At 41.4% G+C, this 20792-nt stretch overlaps 2 protein-coding genes across 4 annotated transcripts; one reads left to right on the plus strand and one right to left on the minus strand.

The window, feature by feature from the left end:
• Window positions 1-680: 680 nt before the first annotated feature.
• On the plus strand, window positions 681-15973 carry fez2b (fasciculation and elongation protein zeta 2b). 2 transcript variants are annotated; one of them, XM_057822760.1, is made up of 10 exons: window positions 681-1145; window positions 5582-5690; window positions 5745-5861; window positions 8619-8745; window positions 8992-9119; window positions 9217-9360; window positions 9450-9530; window positions 10203-10278; window positions 10347-10412; window positions 14125-15973. In XM_057822760.1, the coding sequence occupies exons 1-10, from the start codon at window positions 841-843 to the stop codon at window positions 14139-14141; spliced, it is 1170 nt and encodes a 389-aa protein (XP_057678743.1). In that variant the 5' UTR covers window positions 681-840; the 3' UTR covers window positions 14142-15973. The 2 variants fall into 2 exon arrangements, with proteins under 2 accessions (XP_057678743.1, XP_057678744.1); XM_057822761.1 differs by lacking the exon at window positions 9450-9530 and having other exon boundaries at window positions 682-1145; window positions 14125-15970.
• On the minus strand, window positions 15430-20180 carry si:ch211-57i17.5 (usherin). 2 transcript variants are annotated; one of them, XM_057822763.1, is made up of 7 exons: window positions 19403-20180; window positions 19264-19320; window positions 19033-19160; window positions 18848-18946; window positions 18675-18734; window positions 18251-18358; window positions 15430-15871 (listed from the first exon to the last, which is right to left on the minus strand). In XM_057822763.1, exons 3-7 carry the CDS (start codon window positions 19096-19098, stop codon window positions 15782-15784), a joined length of 423 nt encoding a protein of 140 aa, XP_057678746.1. In that variant the 5' UTR covers window positions 19099-19160; window positions 19264-19320; window positions 19403-20180; the 3' UTR covers window positions 15430-15781. The 2 variants fall into 2 exon arrangements, with proteins under 2 accessions (XP_057678746.1, XP_057678745.1); XM_057822762.1 differs by having other exon boundaries at window positions 19264-20180.
• Window positions 20181-20792: the final 612 nt, after the last annotated feature.

Here is a 20792-nt window from a genome sequence, read left to right on the forward strand (position 1 = left end):
TGCAGACGGTTCCTTGACAGTTTAAAAAAAAAAAAAAGTCGATTTTTTTCCCCCGCTGGGGGCGGTAGTTAGTTGGATCAGCACCCCCCCCCCCCCAAAAAAAAATAAATAAAATAAAATAAAATAAAAAAATTGCAGTTTCTTGCTGAAATGTTGGATGGAATTGCATATTTTTGTCCATAGGTATGAATGTGTGCGTGAATAGTTGTCTCATTGTGCCCTGCGATTGGCTGGCAACCAATTCAGGGTGTACCCTGGCCATCGATAGCTGGGATAGGCTCCAGCACCTCCGCGACCTTCGTGAGGATAAGGGCATGGAAAATGAATGAATGCATATTTTTGTCATCGGGTTGCTGGTGGAAGACAACCGAATGGGACGATCGGGAGGACGTCCAGGATGCCAGGCGTGGGATGTACGGGACGAGGAGCGCGTCGAGAAGCAGCCAAGGAGAAACTGGCAACATGTGTTGCCCAGCCGTGGCCGGGGTGCCAACCAGACCAGGGCTACAGGCGCGTTCTCGCTCCATAGGTGAATTCTGTTACGAGGAGGTAGTGGTCACTACATATTATTTATTTATACGTGTATGATATCTATATTTCCTCCAGCGATTTAAAAAAAAAAAGAGAGAGAGAGGGAGGAGCTTCTGTCTGTGCTCATGACGTAACTGAAGTCCTGCCCTCCCCTCATTACGTCACAACTAACAGCCCATCCTGAGCCACAGTCTGAGCCTGAGCTGTGAGGTGTGAGCCTGCTCCTGTGTTGCCGAAAACAAGGCGCCATTCCCGGTGTCAGCTCTCGAGAACCGCCGACCCGCGCGCGCTCACGCACGCACGGCAGCAATGGCGGCGGCTCCGTTAGCCCACTTCGACGAGGACTGGCAGGACTTCAACGAATTCAAGGAGTCGTCCGTCGCCCAACTGGACCAGCTCAACTCCAACGTGGCGGCGGCGGCGGGGGGCCCGGACGATTTGTCCGACCTGGACAACAGTTTCTCGGGGGAGATTTGCAGCTTCCAGTCCATGGAGGATCTCGTTCACGACTTCGACGAGAAGCTAACCGTCTGCTTCCGCAATTATAACACTACCACGGAGCACATAGCCCCCATCAAACCTATCACGGAGGATAATTACCTCAAAGACGACGAGTAAGTGGCAGTTCATTTGGCATTTTCCACCTATCTCGCTCGTTTAGCCTCAGTCAGTGTCATGCAAACACCGTCATCACAGCATCTCTTTTTGGAAAAAGTATACTGTATATATTTTTTGGTTTGAATTTACTATGAATGTTAGTAATGAAAGTGGCTGTTATCTAGATGTGGCAAAAGCTTTTTTTTTTTTTTAAAGGCTGTACATATGCAGTAGCACTCTAATTTGTGTAAAAACAAAGTCTCAAGTACTGAACTTGAAACTTCACATAAAGTAAATATTACCCAGACAAAGCAACATGTGGCAAACATTTGTGTTTTAGCAAAATAAAAAATGTCAAACGTATTGACAAAAAAATCAAATAAAATACAGGTTAGCTCAGAAAACGGAGGGTTCTTATAGATCAGTCTCATCACATTAAACATTTGCAAATGATTATTCCCCCATCCCAAAGTAAGCTTTATTTGATTTAAAAAAAAAAAAAAAAAATCTGAAATCTTATTGATTTTATAATAAGAATGTGGTTAAAAAAAAAAAACAGCCTAAGTGTGAATAGTAGCAATTAGGCCTGCACAATATATTGTTAACATCTTCCTGCGCAATTGTCCTATCGCAGGATGTGCAATTGTTTTTGTTGTTGTTTTTTATAACACATAAACTTCAGTTTTGCTTCACAAAAGTAGCCAGTGTGCAGGACAATGGATCCCTTTTATATACATCAAACTTCATAATCACAGAGGAATCCCCTTAGTCTGGAGTAAACTTTATTATTTGAATACAATGGGGTCATGGTGAGTCAACCAAAGTCTTACCAAACGAAGCTATTCAAGTCATCTGGTGAAAAATTTTCTTGTTTTGATATTGCAGTATATATCGCAAAAAGTCGCAATAAACGTGGAGGTGCCAAAATAGGAAAGTTTAAAGAGTCGAGCGGGTGAGTGTAGCCCCTTTTTACCCAAAGTGAGCTGGCGTAACAGGAGAAGATGGACGGCTGGGGGTTTGATTTTCTTTCTTGCTTTGTCTCCTTCAATTGTGCATTGGTGTGCCAACACGCAAAGGTTAGTCCTATCCCAGGCCCGACTCAAATTGTAGAGACGGTCTCACGGGTAACGGCCTCCTTCCTCAAACTCTCGTGCTATGACAGTGCCAGATCTAATCAAACATGTTGCGATACTACAACCTGTAAAAGGGAAGTGCGAGTAAAAAAAAAAAAAAAATTTTCAAGTCAAGTTGGATTGGATGTCAATGGCAGCAAATGAGTTGGCAAGAAACAAAATAATCCAAAGGGATAAGGATATTGAAATAAACAGCGATATATCGTTAACCATCACAGCCACAGTCGTATTTTTGTCAAATTGAGATTTCGGCATAATGTGATGCTCCTACCACTGTTGCCTTACTGTTTTTCTCCTCAGCCAATCAGAACGGTTGAAAAACACTGCCGTAGTCGTCAATATTAAATGTTAAAATATGAGTTAGGCAATTATGCTAACGATTATATATTTCACAATGTGTACATACTGTATACATAGTGGTCCCTCAAGATAGGAAGGGCTTTTCCATTTTACGGAAAAAATTTCGGCCACCCCCCACCTCCCCACACACACACAAACACAAAAACTGATTCTACATATGAACGATAATGTGTACTGTGTTAGATCATTCCTGATTGCAGCCATGAAATGATGTAATTACATGTGACTGAAAATGTAAACAAAGGAAATATAAAATGATTATGCCTATGAAACAAAAGATGAATATAACTTACAAACAGCCAGATGAAATGGAAAGCAATGACCACCGAGGTCTTTTATCGAGAGCCACCGATATGGGTTTTTCAGGACCTATTCAACCGATATTCATTTGAGTAAAAGTGTCCAAAAATTGAATTATGCAAACTCTCAACTTCATTGAAATGCCTAAAGCATGTTTATTGATTCACACCAATAGAAAATAATTGCTAATAATAGGGGGTGGCGTGGGTCAGTGGTAGAGTAGTTGTTCCCCAACCCGGAGGTTGTGGGTTCCATTCCCCTCTCTGATGGCCTTGTCTAAGTATCCATAAGCAAGATGCTAAACCCCGCGTTGCTCCTGGCGCTGCGTCTAATAGGTAGAAAGGCGCAATATAAGTGTAACTCCATTTAACCAATCAGAGGACAGGGTTAATACTAGTGCAGGAGAGAGACGCGGAATACATAACTCGGTGTTAAATGGATTTATTCATATCGGCCGGTCGGATTAAAAAAAAAAAAAAAAAGCTAGCTACCGATATATGTCACATTTCCTAATATCGGACTATCTCTAGTCTTTTAACGCTCAGTGTTTGCTACGTAAGCTGGAGTAGTCGTGACAAGATCCCGAGAATGAGCTGGAACCTAAGAAACTAGTAAGCGCCGCTAGGGGGCGACAAAGCATTACAAACGAAGACAAGCCATCGGAGGACATGACAGCTAATTTAATGTGGTGTTTTAGTAGCGCTTGGAACCAACGAAGCCATTTACATGTAAAACGCCATTCATGATACGAAAGCCACTTTGAAACCATAGGTGGACTTTTGTGGTAGGGGGGACAAAAATGTCCAAACGCAGTGTCCGCAGTAAAATGAACTTACAAGATAAAGTATATGCTCAGATAGTAGCTTAGCCCATGCTCGTAAATACAGGGATCCCAGCTGCGTGTGTGAACGAGTGCACATTTTTCTGTCTTACCTAGTGGAGAAGTATCCTTTTTGACTGAATATTCCAGCCGGGAAAATTTATAATAGTACGTTGAAAATGAGCCATTTTTTGTTTCCTATCATTTTTGAGGGGAATTCTAAATTGGGCTGCTTAGGACAGCTACGCTTTAAGCCAAGATTGTCATCCCGGCGGTGGCTCCGTTGTACAATGAACGCCTTTAGCGGGGCAAACGAAAACTCCGCTCACCATTTTGGCGGTGCTCTCCGGTGTTTCATGGTCCACGTCTTCAATCCTACAGTAGTTGTTGTTGCATTTGTAAGCTTAGGTTTGAAAAAAAGGATGTATATCCATCTTCTGTCCTCAGATGTTTTTTTTTTCTGGCTAAGCAAATGACCGTCTCTTAAGGTGCTAGTCACATGATCTGTTTGAAAAATAATTTTGACCCATAAAATATTTTTTTGTTCATTTCATTCATTTTGGTTGTTTGCTTTATTGCTTTACAACTTTTATAGACAACATTTTACCGGCAAAGTCTTTATTTTAAATTCGTCTATTGGAAAGCCAATTGCATGCAATGACATTTTGGACCACCAGGAGGGGGAGATATGCCCCTTATTCTCCGCGTATGTTGGAAACAAATTCATTTCCTATCTAGAGGTACCGCTGTATGACTATATTGACAGAGGTCGTAATTTGTATCCCAGCAGGTTTTTGCTCCAGTTTTAAAAAGATGTCATTGTTTTTTAAAAGTTTTGCTCGCAATATTTCCCATCTAACGCCGTCAAGGGCAACCATTGAGTGAAGCTCCATTGTCACACCACTGTTTACACGCACAAATTCTCGTTTTTCAGTCAACCATGCGAAGTGAAGATTAAAATTCGGCCCGTTTTGACCCGAAACCAGCCAACTGAATGTCATTTCACTTTCAAACCCAAACAGATTTTTTTTTTTTCACAGCTGCTGACGTGTCAAACGGGAACTCTGTTAGGCAGCGAAATAATTGGCCGGCCGAGTCGCTCGCTCTTTTCCGCGCCGATGCGCTTTTGGCGGGACGGGCTCGGCCGCCTAACGAAAGCGAGCCCGAGTGACCGAAATGGCGAGCGAGCGAGGACAAAATAATGTCTTTTATTTTCATTTCTCAATCGCAGTGACAGCCCAGCTAATTGTGCGTGCGTCCGCGTGACACCTCGGGGAGAAACGCGGACGTTACGTAAACGAGCAAGCGTTGCTCACAATGACCGGCGGCGCCTTCGCGTAGAGGTCGACACATCACTTTCAGTTGTTGGATGGAAATTAGGGTTGGGATATGTTGATATATGGAGACAAAATCACAGTCAATTCAGTAAAAAAAAATCTTTCAGATTTATATTATTCCAATTAAAAAATAAGCATGTTAACCTTCAAATGTTTTCCTTTGTAAGTGAAATATATATGATAGTCAGTTTTGAACTAAAAAAGTACTTGTATATGTGAAATACAAAATAAAAACAAAAGTACATTTTTTTTTCTTACCCGTTTTTCCATTTTTCAGTTAGACAAGGTAAAAAAAAAAAAAGTTGCAAGAGGCTCAAGAAAAGGATTTGGTCCATTTTTTAGACGATGAATCGTCTGTTAATTTGATCATCAATTAGTGTAACCTGTATTTTGCACTACGATATCTTTACTAATCGTCTCGCGTCGACGGCGATAGACGTTCAGTCGTTTGATCGGACGGCGGCGAAGGGCTGGTCTAACGCGGCCGCCCGTCTTCCCCGCAGGGTGTGGAACGCTCTGACGGACAAATACGGCAACGTGATGCCCGTGGACTGGAAGACGTCGCACACGCGCTCGCTTCACCTGCCCGCCCTCAACCTCAATCGACGGCAGGTAAGCTAACGCTAGCGTCCAAAGCCGACGGGTCTGTGACGGCGACTCCTACAGAAGCCGGACAACCGGTCTTTGGACCTGTCGGACGACGAGGAGCTGAGGGAGCAGATGGACATGCACTCCATCATCGTCTCCTGCGTTAACGACGAGCCGCTCTTCACTGCCGAGCAGGTGACGTTTCCGAGTCGCGGTGATTTGATTCCAATTTTCGTACCGTTGACATGGATCGGACGGCTCTCGCCGTCAAAGGTGGCCAAACAGTTCAAATGTTGCGGTCGTACACTAGTCTTTCCTCGCCCCCCCTTGGGTGTTGTCAGGGAAGTTTACTTTTGAACTCCAAGACAAGAATCAACTCAAATGAGAGAAAAGAATCAGACTCAGCCAAGGATTGGCTGCTTGGAAGACTTGATAGATAAAAAAGATATATATATATATCAAGGGTACAAAGAATGTGATCCAGACAGGCCTGGGGCCACGCAGAAGTACAAGGTGATAATACAAATCAAGCCTTTATATACTGAAGAATGGGCGTTTAATTTAGGGCTGCAGCTATCGAATATTTTAGTAATCGAGTAATCGACTGAAAATTCTATCGATTAATCGAGTAATCGGATAAAACAAATATATTTTTAGGTGAAGAGCAATTATAAATATACATGAGAAAACAAGACATTTCATCTAATCTTGAACCATTTTCAGTCAATCAATGTCTTTATTTTCGATGTATATTGTTGAAAACAGCCAACAATTGCATCTCAGATGTAGCTAGAATAAAAAAAAAAAAGACTAATTCACTGCTTTCACTCAAAAAACTTTTAGATCTTATTTAAAAAAATAAAAATATATATATATATATATATGTATATATATTACCTAAAAATGCCGTTACGCTTGATAACACACATCACTTAAAAGTTCCCACGTGTTTCAATTGAATTTCTCTTTGTGTCAAGCCATTTTTAAGTTCTAGTTAAGTTTTAAGTTAGTCTAAACTGTAAGTCCTGATAGGATTTTGAGTTTTTGCAGTGTTCAAAATAAATGTTTGATACAGGCTGTACTGGAGCACATTAGGGACCAGTGCTACTTGGTGTTTTATCCAGCAATGACTACTGAGCTAAAATTGATAGTTAGCATGATAAAGTTTTTATTTTACACCCTCATCACTCCACAATGCTATGTTATGTTAAAGCCTGTATGTAAGACACGTTAGCCACGCATCGACAGTGGTCATAATTAATTGAAACCTAGCCCTCCGCAGGGCTAACTTTACGTGAGCTAGTAGCGACAGTAACGTTAATCTTATTTATTAGCGCTTAGCGCTCTTTACTAGCGCTTAGCGCTGTACTGCTTTAAGATGGCGGCTGTTTAATAACGCTGCCCAGACGCAGCCGAGTCTGTCATTGCCCATCTAGTTCAACATACATGTGATCTTTATGAGACGCATGAGACGCTAGCTGTTATCAACGTAGCATCGTGCGGGCTAGTATTTGGCAACGTCGGTGTCGTTTGTGGCGGCTGTCAGCTGCAGTAAGTTTTTTTTTTTTTTCCTTCTTCCTCTCCGCACGTGACAGCGCGTTGTCCCGCATTAAAAGTAGTCCGAGCAAAACGTGATACTTAGAGCTGTCAAAATAAACGATTACTCGAGGTGAATAAAATTACTCGGATCAGTTTTTAAACTCGAGTTACTCGAGTTGCTCGAGTACTCGTTTCAGCTCTAGTTTAATTACTATGAAACCACACCTACTATGAAAGCAGAAATGAAACTAATTAAAGACCACCTCTGGTGATTATCCACTGAAAAACATTTTTAGTTACGACCTTGAGCACTACCTCTAGCTGGTACAAGAGGGAGTCAAATCAGATAAGCCAGTCAACAGATACCCATTGTAAGTGTTCAAAGGAATATATGGATGGACCGCACAAACGTGGATACAGTCTCGCACAAAAGCATTGTTTCACAGCAGTTAAAGATTGTTTTATGAGCATGAATAAAATATTCTTTCACAATTTTCTAGTTCTGTCCATAGCAACAAATAAGTTTAAAAAAAACAAACAAAAAACCCCCCCCCTTAATATTAAAGCAATTTTAAAAAATTACTGTGTCTTGGTAAAATCCTCTATTTTTATTTTTCTCGATTTTGATATGTAGATGGTTATACTTTTTCCAAAGTAGAATAAATACAAATGAAAAAAGTACATCAAAAAATCCTTTTAAAAACATCTATTGTAATTCATTGTCTTATTTGTGCCAAGACTGCAAGGTTAATGTATCAATTGTGATATGAAGACGTTTATCGATCTGAATTTTTGGGCTTCTTAAAAAATGGAATAATGTTTGTATTTATATGATGTTTGGAATTATTGAACCGTTTTTGTTTTGCACGTTGGGTTCAGTTCACTTTTGTTTTATGCGTATTCTATTTTCCTCATAAAATGTACTATTAGCGTGAGTGTCGCGTCCAGTCGGAGTTTCCGCAGGGACGGCGTAAGTGTCGGGCACTCTCAATAAGTAGTTTAGACTTGACGGCCTGTGAAGACCTTTGAATTACAAGCGTGACAAATGCTATGGAGGAAGCTTGAGCTAAAACACAATCATACTTTGGCTCGGTGGGCGGCTCCGAGACGACGGACGGACGGACGGGCAGGCAGGCCTGCCTTATTTGAAATACGAGCGAAAGGGTTCACTTCTATTTATTGACACAAGTTCCATTTAAAAAAAAAATAAAAGCTTTTTTTTTTTTTTAACCAAAAATGAACCTGACCAAAATAACATTTTAGGGTACCGTTGCACCCCTAATGTATAGATAGAGGTAAAGCACTGCATCATGAAGAAAAAGAAATTTATTTTTGAATGAAAACCTTACCAGATGTTTTTGGGATGTCATTTTCATTTGAAAAATATTTCTCATTTGCAAACGGCGCACGCAGGTCATCGAAGAGATCGAAGAGATGATGCAAGAGTCTCCGGACGAGGACGAGAGCCCCTCCGGGTCCGATCTGTCCCGGGACCTCGGCGGCCTCGGGCGCGCCGCCTCCGACGGCGGCTACCGAGAACGTGAGTCTGTTCCGCAAAAAAATGGCCACGTGCTCCGAGCGGCCTAATGAGGTGTGAAGGGTCGAAGCGCTCACGCGTCTAACCTTCTTACGTAAGACCTCGTAAATACAAACGGACAGCGACTTACGTAACGTATACATTTGCTCGAACGAGCACAATTTCCAGACGCGCGGCCATTTTGCGGCAACGCTGCGGTTTATGGACTTTTTTCGGCGCGACCGATTCCAAAATGTCCCGTTGGCTCAGGCTTGCGTCAGCTGTCGACGCCGGAGCTGAGCGAGGCGCTGGAGGAGGTGGAGTCGGCCATCCGCGGCTTCAGCGAGGAGCTCGTCCGGGCCTTGGCCCTGAGGGACGAGCTGGAGTACGAGAAGGAGGTGTGCCCCTCCCAAAATTCTTTGCTTCTTTGTATCAAATCCCCAGCAAATTGATTTTGTTGACAGCTTGATCCCAAAACCTTTTTGTCCGCCTTAGGTGAAGAACAGCTTCATCTCGCTGCTGATCGACGTGCAGAACAGGCAGAAGGAGCACCGCGATCTCTTGCGCAAGAAGAAGAAGATCCGCGCCGCGACGGGAGCCGACGGCCAGAGGGGCGTCGGCGCCAACGTCCCGGGCACGGTGAGCGGCTTGTAGGGGGGAAAAAAGCTCGCCCGTCGGCCGGCCGGGGTTTCTCCCTTTCTCCTCATCTGTCTTTCGACTCTGCGTAGCGCCTCACACTGGAGGGACTCTCCAATGTCATTCAAAATGGCCTCCGACAAACTTTTGGCACCACGGGAGGGGACAAACAGGTGCCCCCTGTCGCCTCTTCTTCTTTTCTTTCCCCCCACCTTGGCATGCTTCATTCTTTTTCTTTTTACAGATAGCATGCATTTTTTCCAGTTCAACTCTCATGGCTTATTTCTGATCTATTTTTTGCCCCCACTTTATATGGATGCGAGAGAGACGGCGTACATTTCCGTGTTCCGTATTGATCACCTGCTTTGAATTCTCTCTTGAAGTAGGGCTGCTAGGATGAATCCATATTTTGATAGTTTGGGAGACATGATTGGCTTTAAATTTGTCCTTTCACTACAGTGGGCAGCTATTCAAAAGTTTTAACCCTTTATCAGGCAAGTGATTATTTTTGGCCTAAAAAAAAAAAAAACTTCCAACCTCCCATTTTTATTAATTTTTTTACACTCAAGACGTTAAACCCAAAATGCCTAAATTTTGCATTTAACAAACATTCATGAAAATATTTTTAAAAATATTTTTAAAAATCTGTGAAAAGGATTATTTACGTATTTCAAAATAAATGGAAAAGGTTGTCGCAAAAATAATGCTTTGCACCAGGCGGCCCTACCTTCGAGTGTCCCAACTAGGGAATATATTTTGCTCGTCAACATTGAAGTTCCATTTGTCGAATTGGCATCGGACGCGGCATCCTTGGTATTTGCTTACGTGTCATGTTTTCGCCTCAGTACCTGACCACAGTGATCCCCTACGAGAAGAAAATAGGCTACCCTGCCGTGGAAGACCTCCAGATCCTGACAAAGAGTGAGTGAGGTTTTTTTTTTTTTTTTTTTCAAAACGTGATTTTAGTTCATCTCTCTTTCTCACGTCAGTCCTTCACGCCATGAGGGACGACAGCGACAAAGTTCCCGCCCTGCTCACGGATTACATCCTCAAAGGTAATTAAACGCACGTTCACATACACTAGGGCTGCCGCAAAACATTATTCTCTTCAAAAAGAGAATTTTCCTGAGAAAGGGACGGGTTATATTAAAACAAAATATATATTTGCTTTGGTTTCCTTTGACCTTTTTTTTTTAATTCCTTCAAATTTTTCTTATAGAAAAAAAAGAATATTGACTTTTCCCCTCTTTCTTTTAAAACTGGTGCTTGTCCTGAAAAGGCTTATATTTCAAAAATTAAAAGAAAAAAAACCCATTACAGTTGGATTTTTGGAACTTTTTTCTTTTTTTGAATTGAATGTTCTTCATTTAAAAACAACTTTTAAAAAAACCTTTTGGTCAACAGTGTCCCTAAACCGTTAGTCGACGATCAAAATAGCGGCTCCGTTGCCACTAGCTGTGGGTTAATGGCGGCGGCCCTACCGTCGCCGACGTCAAGTTGTCCCGGGAGTTTTTTTTTTTTTTCCCGCTGCTCTCGCCACTCTTTGACTATGCCTTCCTTGTGTTTGGCGCCGCTTTGCGCAGCTCTGGTTTGAGAGCGTCGGACGGACGCACGCCGAGGTTGGTAAAGGATGCCGTGTCGCCTTCTCCCTCTCTCAAGTGGGGCCGGGCGATACCAAGTCACCATTTTTCCTCCGGGAAGCCTAAGCAAGCGCTACAGTGAATCGATCCGACGGAGCGATCGCCCGGCCCTACTCTCAACGTAGTCCCCATTCATTGCCACCCTCGATGCCTGAATTTACCTTTAACAAATGGACATCAAGTATCACACGGGTACATAAAAATGCGACTGGGAAAAACAAGGACGAAATCCTTATATATACACAGCGGTACCTCGACATATCGACGCTTCTGTAAAGGAAATCTTGGGATGAGCAAACTTTTTTTTTTTTCCTTTTCAGTGTACAAAAGACTAAACTCCGAAAGGACGATGCCAGAGGTCCGCGTGTTTTGCCGAAATTGAAAATAAAAGATCTCGACAATAGACGTATTGACATCAAAGTTTGAATTGGCTGCTAATACAGCGAGCGATAACGCCGACGCTTTGCGTGCTTTAGCTAACATCATAAACGACGTAACTTTTAGTGTCCGATGACCAGGGAAAACATACAACAAACCATAATACGGGCGTTGCGTCTGTAGATGTTTTACAAGCGGCCGCAAACGAGTTCTTCTCGGCGCGTCTCGAGCACTACCCGCTCTAAGGCGCCGGCGCCAAAATAAAAGCGCGGCCGACCGCGTCTCGGCTAAAAGTCTCTCATTTTTGGCTTTTGGACATCGCCTCACTCCAAAGAGAAGGTTTTTCTAATTTGTGAGGTTTTAAGTGCTACTGCCCGCTGCATTACAGGTCTTAACGGTTAGGTTTGGTAAATATAATGATTCAAATGTATTTGGCTCAATTGGATTTGACCCTGATTATTTTTGACCCTGCACTGGAACCAATGAGGCTATTTACATGTGAAACACGGTCCACGGTATGAATAAAATCACAATACGAAATTGACTCTGTAACCAATTTCAGTGGTACCTCGACATCCGAGCGCTTTCGACATCCGACGTAAAATTTGACTCGTCATTTGTTTCTACATCCGACGACGCGCTCGAAATACGACGACATGACAGCGGCGCAGACGGACGCGCGGCAAATTTTCTTGTGAGAATGAACACAGGTTTCAAAAAGGTTGGTACAGGTGGTCAAACGAAGAAAAAGGTGACACTTACCATTGAAATGAAGATGCAAATGATAGAAAAGCGTATGTGAGCGTGGGGTGCGCATCCGTGAACTGGCTTCAACAATACATCTCCACGGTCGACCGCCGTTCGCCAGTCTTTAACAGTTAAGATGACAATTGTTATTGTGGTAACATCGCCAAAGAAATCGCCAGCTTGGTCAGGTTTTTATCATTTATTTCATTACTTATCGCCTCCTGACCGCCAAAGTTGACGGTGCTCTCAAGAAAAAATTGAAAGCCAAAGTAAACCCTCAGCCGCTCCACTCCCTCTCTCGGTCACGTTAGCCACGCGGTGCGTTCAGGTACGGAAAAAAACGTCCGCCCCATTAGAGCCCTATTCGTTACACTATTACAGGAATTATTATTAGTATTACCGTATTGGCCCGAATAAAAGACGGCCCTGATTATAAGACGACCCCCTCTTTTTCAAGACTCAAGTTTGAAAAAAGACTTTTTGAACACCAAATTCATTTTTATACAGAAAATAATTACAGTTCATCCGAAACAAATGATTATAGCAATATTAGGGCTGTCAAACGATTACAATTTTTAATTGAGTGAATTACAGCTTGAAAATGAATTAATCATAATTAATCGTAATTAATCTCAATTCAAACCATCTCTAAAATATGCCATATTTTTCTGTAAATTATTGTTGGAATGGAAAGATAAGACACAAGATGGATACATACATTCAACATACGGTACATAAGTACTGTATTTGTTTATTATAACAATAAATCAACAAGATGCCATTAACATTATTAACATTCTGTTAAAGTGATCCATGGATAGAAAGACTTGTAGGTCTTAAAACATAAATGTTAGTACAAGTTATAGAATTTTTTTAATTAAAACACCTCTTAATGTTTTTGTTTTAATAAAATTTTTAAAAGTTTCAATCAAAAAATAAACTAGTAGCCCGCCATTGTTGATGTCAATAATTACACAATGCTCATAGGTGCTTAAGCCCATAAAATCAGTCGCACCCAAGCGCCAGCAGAGGGCAGCAAAACTCCAAAAAACACAAGTAACAAGTTGGCATTGCACTGTGTTGTCATTTTAATCTGTTTGAGGGGGGCATGTGCGTTAATTGCGTCAAATATTTTAACGTGATTAATTTAAAAAATTAATTACCGCCGGTTAACACGATCTTTTTGACAGCCCTAAACAATATATTTGAAAGAAAAAGCATGTTATTCTGCCTCATTCAAATCTTAATGTCTGAACATTTAAATATGTAAACTAAAGTGCAAATACATTCGTAAATGAATGGCTTCTGTTTTTTCTAAATGTAAATCAACCAATCTATTGTGAAAAAGCAACAAAATTGCAATAACTGCATTAACCATCAAAGTGAAGTCTAACTAAATGTAGTCTTGAAAAAAATCTGAATAAGGAAAAACATTGCAATAAAATAATGCAAACGGGTTAAACTTGAGAGTAGCTGAGATCTGTCGTGACAGAACATCGCTTCAATGATATCTGGCGCCATCTAGTGTCGTGAATGGGTATAATGTCTAGACCCCGAATGTAAGACGACTCCCACTTTTTCTTTTTTATTATCGGGCCAATACGGTATATTATTATTTCGATTTTTTAAATTTATTTGATTTTCTGTGTGTAATTGCCATTTGTTAAGATACCAGCAGTATTTATTAAGGATTTAGTGTAGGTTTTCAGGCTGTGGAACAAATGAATGGAATTATAATGTATTTTTATGGGAAAATCCTGCTCGACTTAAGACCATTTCGACTTACAAACAAGGTCCTGGAACCAATTAACTTCGTATGTAGAGGTACCAATGCATATATATATATCATTATTTGATGTACTTATTTATTCTCCTGTGTCTTTTTGGTGTTTAAATGTAAATTCAGGCCTCCCCTTCAGCGATTAGCAAACAGTCGCCTCTCCCTACTCCTAGCGACGGTCTGTTTTCATCGCCCCGTCCGTCTCTTGTGCTGTGTTCGCAGTTCTCTGTCCCACGTAAACGTTTTTAACCATCCTCCCGGGGGAGCCGAGGAGTTTCCGGAGCCCTTTTTACCTGGACAATCCCGATTTGTTCGTGGACCTTAACCAGTATTACTCACCGCGCCTGGAAAGCCCGACGGACAAGATTTTTTTTTTTTTTTTTTTTCTCCCACCGCCGACTGACCTCCTCGGCCTCTGTTGAACGATAATATTTTTGCATATAAAGGAAGGGAATCGTCATGTCATTCGCTTTAGCCGTCGTGTGCTAGCGCTTGTGGTTTTTGTGGTGATCGTGTCACGTATTTGTTGATTTTTGCACGCTAACTTCACCGGCGGTTTTCTCCGCAATGTTTTCACGTATTGAGTTCGCCACATACCGACAGGTTTTTGTGAGCAACTTGTGGAAATAGGAGGCAAATTATGACCATACTTAAATATGTCATTTTTTTTATTGGATTTTTGTTTTGTTTATGGCGTATTTGTGTTTTTCGTGCTAATATAAAGGCTACAGACCCGTAAATGCCCTAAAATGAAAAGGAAGTGACCCAAAGTCAACAGGAAGTGACAGTCGATATCACATTGGTAAGGCTAGATGTCTAAAGGCCGAGTGGACGGCAAAAGTAACTAGCGAGCATCTTGCGTCGGCGGGCAATATGACGCTTCTTGACAGTTTACATTTATAAAAATTTGGCGGACTTTGAAAATCGCTCCAAATTAGAGCTTTGTATTGCCATTTCAAAGTACACACTCATTTGACATTTAGCGAACGCCCTTGACGCAAAACGGCCGACAAGTGACGACGCTCGCGTCGGACATCTAGCCGTACGCGTGATCTATTTGGGAGTCACCCGTAATTGCCCCAAAATCGCTGGCGAGTGACCCAATAATCAACAGGGAGTCATCCACAATGACTCTAAAATCAACTGCAAGTGAGCCAAAATCAACAGGGAGTAAATGAGAGGAAGATGCCTGAAATAACAGGAATTAGAGCGAAAATCCACAAAAAGTCAATTCCCAAAAATCAACAGGAAGTGAGCCCAGCCCAGCGTCATTTGTCCAGAAAGGTCATTAGCCAGTTTGCGCGACAAACACTTTTACGCCACAACTATAAAAATGAGGTTCTCAGGTACGACCGTCGACATTTAGGAGCTTGATGCTCATTGGCTGCCGTCGCTCTTCCTTGTAAACTGTGACGTGCTGACTGCACTTTTTTGAGTGGGCATTTTGAAAATTTCAATGATAGAATGTCGACTGACAAAATCAGGTGTTTTGGATCAAGAATTTAGTTTTCTAAAAAAAAAAAAAATAATAATAATAAAACCCAAAAAAGCATCAATTTAATGTGTCCAATTTTAGAGATGTATATTTTGTACACAGTAAGACGAAAAAAATTCTTTGTACATGAAGTGGAGTCCTGTTTTTAACGCTAGGGATTTTTATGTTTACGACATGGTGGTACTGCAGTATAATAATTTATTGTTTGTTTTTGTCCACTGTCACGGTTTTAATGTTTTGTAGCACCTCATTTCAAATAAATGAAATTGGAACTTGAAACTCTTTTGGATCTTTAATGCTCAAAAACCGCATGCATTTCTCAAGAGTGAAAACAAAACGGCTTCTATCTTGTGGCCACTTTTGGCACTTGCCAGCTCCCCCGCCTCACAAGTTTGTGTCGGTGAACATGGTGTGCTCCTTTCTCACCGTGCTGAACCCTTTCACGCTGTCCACAAACTCCTCGTCGTCCATGAACTGTTGACACGGCACATGTCCTTAAAATGTGCCAAATGTTCATTTCATAAACAATAATAAATATTCTCATGATGGATAATCATTTTAATTGAATAATGAATTGTATATTTTACATAGTACATTCATACATACGTATATGTATGTATCTATGTATAGTATGTACGTACATGTGCAAGTGCATTCTGTATGTTCATGTGTGTGTATGAATGTATATAAATATATATATTAGGGCTGTCAAACGATTAAAATTTTTTAATCGAGTTAATTACAGCTTAAAAATTAATTAATCGTAATTAATCGCAATCTATAAAATATGCCATATTTTTCTGTAAATTATTGTTGGAAAGATAAGACAAGATGGATATATATATTCAACATTCGGTACATAAGGACTGTATTTGTTTATTATAACAATAAATCAACAAGACAGCATTAACATTATTAACATTCTGTTAAAGCGATCCATGGATAGAAAGACTTGTATTAACATTGATCTTTTAAGAACTACAAGTTATAGAAATTTTAAATGAAAACCCCTCTTAATGTTTTTGTTTTAATAAAATTTGTAAAAATTTCAATCAAAAAATAAACTAGTAGCCCGCCATTGTTGATGTCAATAATTACTTACACAATGCTCATGGGTTCTGAAGCCAATAAAATCAGTCGCACCCAAGCGCCAGCAGAGGGCGGCAAAACTCCATAAAACACAACAAGTGAGCGTTTCACTGTACTGTCATTTAAATCTGTCTGAGCGGGGCATCTGCGTTAATTGCGTCAAATATTTTAACCTGATTAATTTAAAAAATTAACGCCCGTTAATGCGATAATTTTGACAGCCCTAATATACATATATATATAATATATACACATATGGCGAAAAACACTCAGTTCCACTATGAGACCCCCAATTTGGCCAAATTTTAAAATTGTCCTATATGCATGTGTGATATATCATTTGGAAAGCTTAAAATGTCAATTTTCTGGGGGAAGAAACATTTTGAACAGGAGGGCATTTAAAAAAAAAAAAAAAAAATTAAACAGCAAAACCCTAACTGGAGGTGAGAGCACGCGAGAGCAGAATTACAGTACTTACCTTGTTTTGATCCAAAAATTCCATGTAGCATGTATCACTGAGTGTCAAGACACAGATGTGAATGGTCAAAGCTGGATTTTTGGGGAATTTTATGAGTGAAACATGGTCATATAACAAGGGTTGCAATGCAGAAATCGCAGGCATCAAGGAGTGGTCGAGATTTTTTTTTCATATATTTACTCAATTTTTTTCCCATTTTTCTTTGTTTGGATCGGTTATTTATCATCTAACATATTGGAGAAATGCGACAGTAACAAAAAAATACAATTAAGCGATAGTTATGAGGTAGATATCTGTGACTTTTTTTACAGACGCCACTTTTTTCATTGTGACGTAATTTGTTTAAAAGTCTAAAGTATGTGAGTGAATAATTTTTTAAAGTCGTTTTTTTTTTCACAACAAAATATGAGACCTCAATTAATGATTTTAAGCTAAAAACGACAGACATTTTGAATAGTAAATATAATTAATTACCTTCTTTTTATGGGTGGGTTGAAACAAAAGCGGTTGCGCGACGTCTGTAAACGGGGGTTTTCAGGGTAACACGGACAAATTAAAAATAGTTTGGGGGCTTAATGCGCCATGAATATGCGATGGCAGCATATAGACATATTGTTCTATCAAACATAACAGTTATTTTGGCTTAAAATACCGCAGTTTCTTTTAAAGAGGAGTGCAAGAGCAGAAACTGCTTTTTCAGCCTTGTCTGTGTTTTCTGCCATATATGTGTATGGCACCCCTCTATAAAATAAACTGTATTTTAAGCCAAAAGAACTGTTGTGTCTGATAGAACAATATGTGTATATGCTGCCATAGCAGATTTATGGCGCATAAAGTCCCTGAACTATTTTGAATTTGTCCGTTTTACCCTGAAAACCCCCGTTTATAGAGGTCGCGCAACCGCTTTTGTTTTAACCCAGCTATAAAAAAAAAAAAAAAAGTAGTTATATTTATCCTCGCTATATCTTGTTTAAAAAAAAAATTCCCCCAGAAAATTGACATTTTAAGCATTCCAATGATGTATCACACGAGCAAATTGGACAATTTTAAAATTTGGACAAATTGGGGGTCTCGGAGCGGAACTTCAAGTCACATGAGTGTTTTCCACCATACATATAATGTATGAATGTATCTATTATCTATTTGTGATGTATGATAATCGTAGTCGTTGATGGGGGGGGGGGGGGGGGTTGAGTATTCACAGCAAAAATATTGGGTGACAGTATCCATCAAAAAATGGTATGAATCGCCGCTAATTGGAGCGTTTGTCGAACGCGCTTGCTCACCATTCCGCTGTCATGGCCCCGCGCTTCGGTCGCTGACGCCCGGCTGACGCTGCGTCTCAAGGAAGTCCCGCGGACTACTTCTTCCTGGCATTTGGCCTCCGGCGCCTCCTAGCGACGGCAAAATGAGTCTGAGCGACACGCGAACAAGGGTAGAGCACGAGTCGGAACGACACGCGAACGAAGGTACAGCTGCGGCCCGCGGCCGGACCTACTATGCCCCGCTTCCCAGAAGGGCCCATGGTACTCGCCCATCCTTCTGTGCCCATTTTTGGGGCCTTCCAGGAGTTGGGGGTTTTGTAAAGGGCTTAGGGTCGTTGAAGGCAGAGGGCGCAGTTAGCGCTCGACCCGATTATGCGTCGAAAGCGGGGGGCAGGGGAGTCCCGCGGGCCGCAGCTGGACTTCTCCTCAAGCGGGACGACGATACCTCCGTCTTCATGGTGAAAGACTTGAGGGTGACGCTGCTGACCACGCCTGCCGTGTCGAACTGAAAGCGCGCAAAATGTTTCGGTGCCATTGAATTTTGAGAAGAAGAAAAAAGTTCCTGCCTCTTATCCGTTTGCCGTATTCATTTGTCGTTAAAAAGGAACGGCGTCTCACCAAAACGGAGTCGCTTGCCGGATAAACGGCATTGGCGCCGGGCTGCCGCGGAGCCACCAGGGGCGGTCTCGCTCTGGTCAAGGGGGCTTTCCTCAGCGCCTTGGCACACACACACAAGGCCCGAGTCATCCGGGCTTTCTAAAATAGAAATAACAAAGCAAGCGCGCGTCCATCTACGCGCTCACCTTGCGGAGGGCCAGTCCTAACATGGCGGCCATCAGCAACAAGGCCCCGGCCGCCACGGCCGCCATGAACCACAGCTGCCGAAACACGGCGCGGCCGTCTGTCGGTCCCTCCGCGGAGGCCGGGCTCGCTAACGATACGTATAACTCGTTAGATTTCGTCGGCGGACCTCCTATCCGGTCGGCTCGTCGGCAAACTGATAAGACGTCCGGCGCCAATTAAATAGAACTCACCAGTGTTGAGGTCCGTATTGGGATTTCCAAATGCACTCCAAAAACCACTGACTCTTGCTTAAAAAGAAAAAAAAATGCAATGCGTGCTCGCAATTAGACTTGGCTTTAGAGTCTCCATAGCAACCAGGTGTCAGTTTACCTGAGGAGGTGCGGTCTTACTCATATCACCCTTTGAGCGTATGTGTCAAATGACAGGGTAAGGTGCTTTTCCCCGCTACTTCATTTGTTTTCCTTCTGTAAAATCACTAATTTATAGTATGGTATTTTTACAAAAAACAATCCAATTATTCTGATTAAAAAAAAACCAATTCTTTAGTCTCGTGCATAATTTTGGTAGTAACCTTTTAAAAAGGTTCAATGTTAAAAAAAATTTTTAAAAAAAAAGTCTTTAAATCGCTGCATAACACAATATGACCAGCAGATGTCACTGTACTATTCTCAGCTGCCAATGGCTCATGTCCGATCTATTTTAACTGTGGAGGTCCGTAGCGAACGAACAACTAGCAGTTAATGGCAGCCATTAACGGATGCTCGGATCAAATCTTTGGCTTGGAAAAATAAGCTAGTTCTGATTTGGACTGCTAACAAACACGTCAACTTGGATAGAAACGCCGGCCCGAGGCCATTTGGACAAAAGCTCTTTACGCTCTTCTACCGTCAATTGAAAACAGTTGATCGCCGCTATACGTCCGTTCCGGTTGAAGACTGCGGTGAACTGAGCCGCGTTCTGTTCAAGCCAGCCGCACTTTCTTTTCTGTTGCGTTTCTCTTTCAGGTTTTACCGCACAGTGACAGATGGCGTACGTGCCGAAACATTCTTCTAGAAGCAGAAAACAGTATTGTGACGTCACATGGAAGAATAGCTCGATAACAGAATCGGTTGTCTGTCGCACCTGAGAATGCGGGATCGAATCCCGCTTGAGGTCTTTGAATTATTTTTTTTTTTTCTCAATAAAAAAAAGAATGATGGCTCAATAAAAAAAGAATGATGGCTGCCTGATAGATAAAAACACTGTTAAAATAAAAAGTTTAAAATCAAGCATGCTTTTTCTGTACTTGTATCAAGTATATTGACAGATCGTATTCAATTTGTGGTAGGATTTAACGAAACAGATGGAAAATGTGTAGCTGTCTGAATGAAAAAAAAGAAAAATTCAGAAACAGCAAGAACAGGACTACAAATGTACACTGATAATGAACAAAAAGGTCAAATGACCTCACAGCTACTTAAGTTTTAATCAAGTACATTTATTAACAACCTATACATAAAAAAAGGGAAAACTAAGAGGTGTGCCTTGAACACCAAGTAAAGTACTTCAACCTCGCACTGGTTTGAGGTCAAAAGGTCAAATGGCCTAGGAGCTATTGAAGTTTGAAGCTAGTCAATAATTTAAAAAATCATAAAAAAAATTTGGAGGCATAAATTGGAAAACTAAGAGGTGTGCCTTGAACAACAAGTAAAGTATGTCAACCCTGCACTGGTTTGGGGTCAAAAGGTCAAATGGCCTAGGAGCTATTGAAGTTTGAAGC

Source organism: Corythoichthys intestinalis, chromosome 19 (assembly GCF_030265065.1).
Source record: "Corythoichthys intestinalis isolate RoL2023-P3 chromosome 19, ASM3026506v1, whole genome shotgun sequence".
Taxonomy (NCBI): domain Eukaryota; kingdom Metazoa; phylum Chordata; class Actinopteri; order Syngnathiformes; family Syngnathidae; genus Corythoichthys; species Corythoichthys intestinalis.

Bases quoted from the DNA above. Each gene is read 5' to 3' on its own strand.
- si:ch211-57i17.5 (XM_057822763.1), bottom strand. From the start codon at position 19,098: ATGGCGGCCGTGGCGGCCGGGGCCTTGTTGCTGATGGCCGCCATGTTA. The intron at 18,735-18,847 runs GTGAGACGCCGT...GCGCGCTTTCAG, and splicing joins CGGCAAGCGACTCCGTTTTG to TTCGACACGGCAGGCGTGGT. The intron at 15,872-18,250 runs GTGAGCAAGCGC...CCGTGTCAACAG, and splicing joins GGGGCCATGACAGCGGAATG to TTCATGGACGACGAGGAGTT.
- fez2b (XM_057822760.1), top strand. From the start codon at position 841: ATGGCGGCGGCTCCGTTAGCCCACTTCGACGAGGACTGGCAGGACTTC. The intron at 5,862-8,618 runs GTGACGTTTCCG...CGGCGCACGCAG, and splicing joins CGCTCTTCACTGCCGAGCAG to GTCATCGAAGAGATCGAAGA. The intron at 9,531-10,202 runs GTGCCCCCTGTC...TTTTCGCCTCAG, and splicing joins CCACGGGAGGGGACAAACAG to TACCTGACCACAGTGATCCC.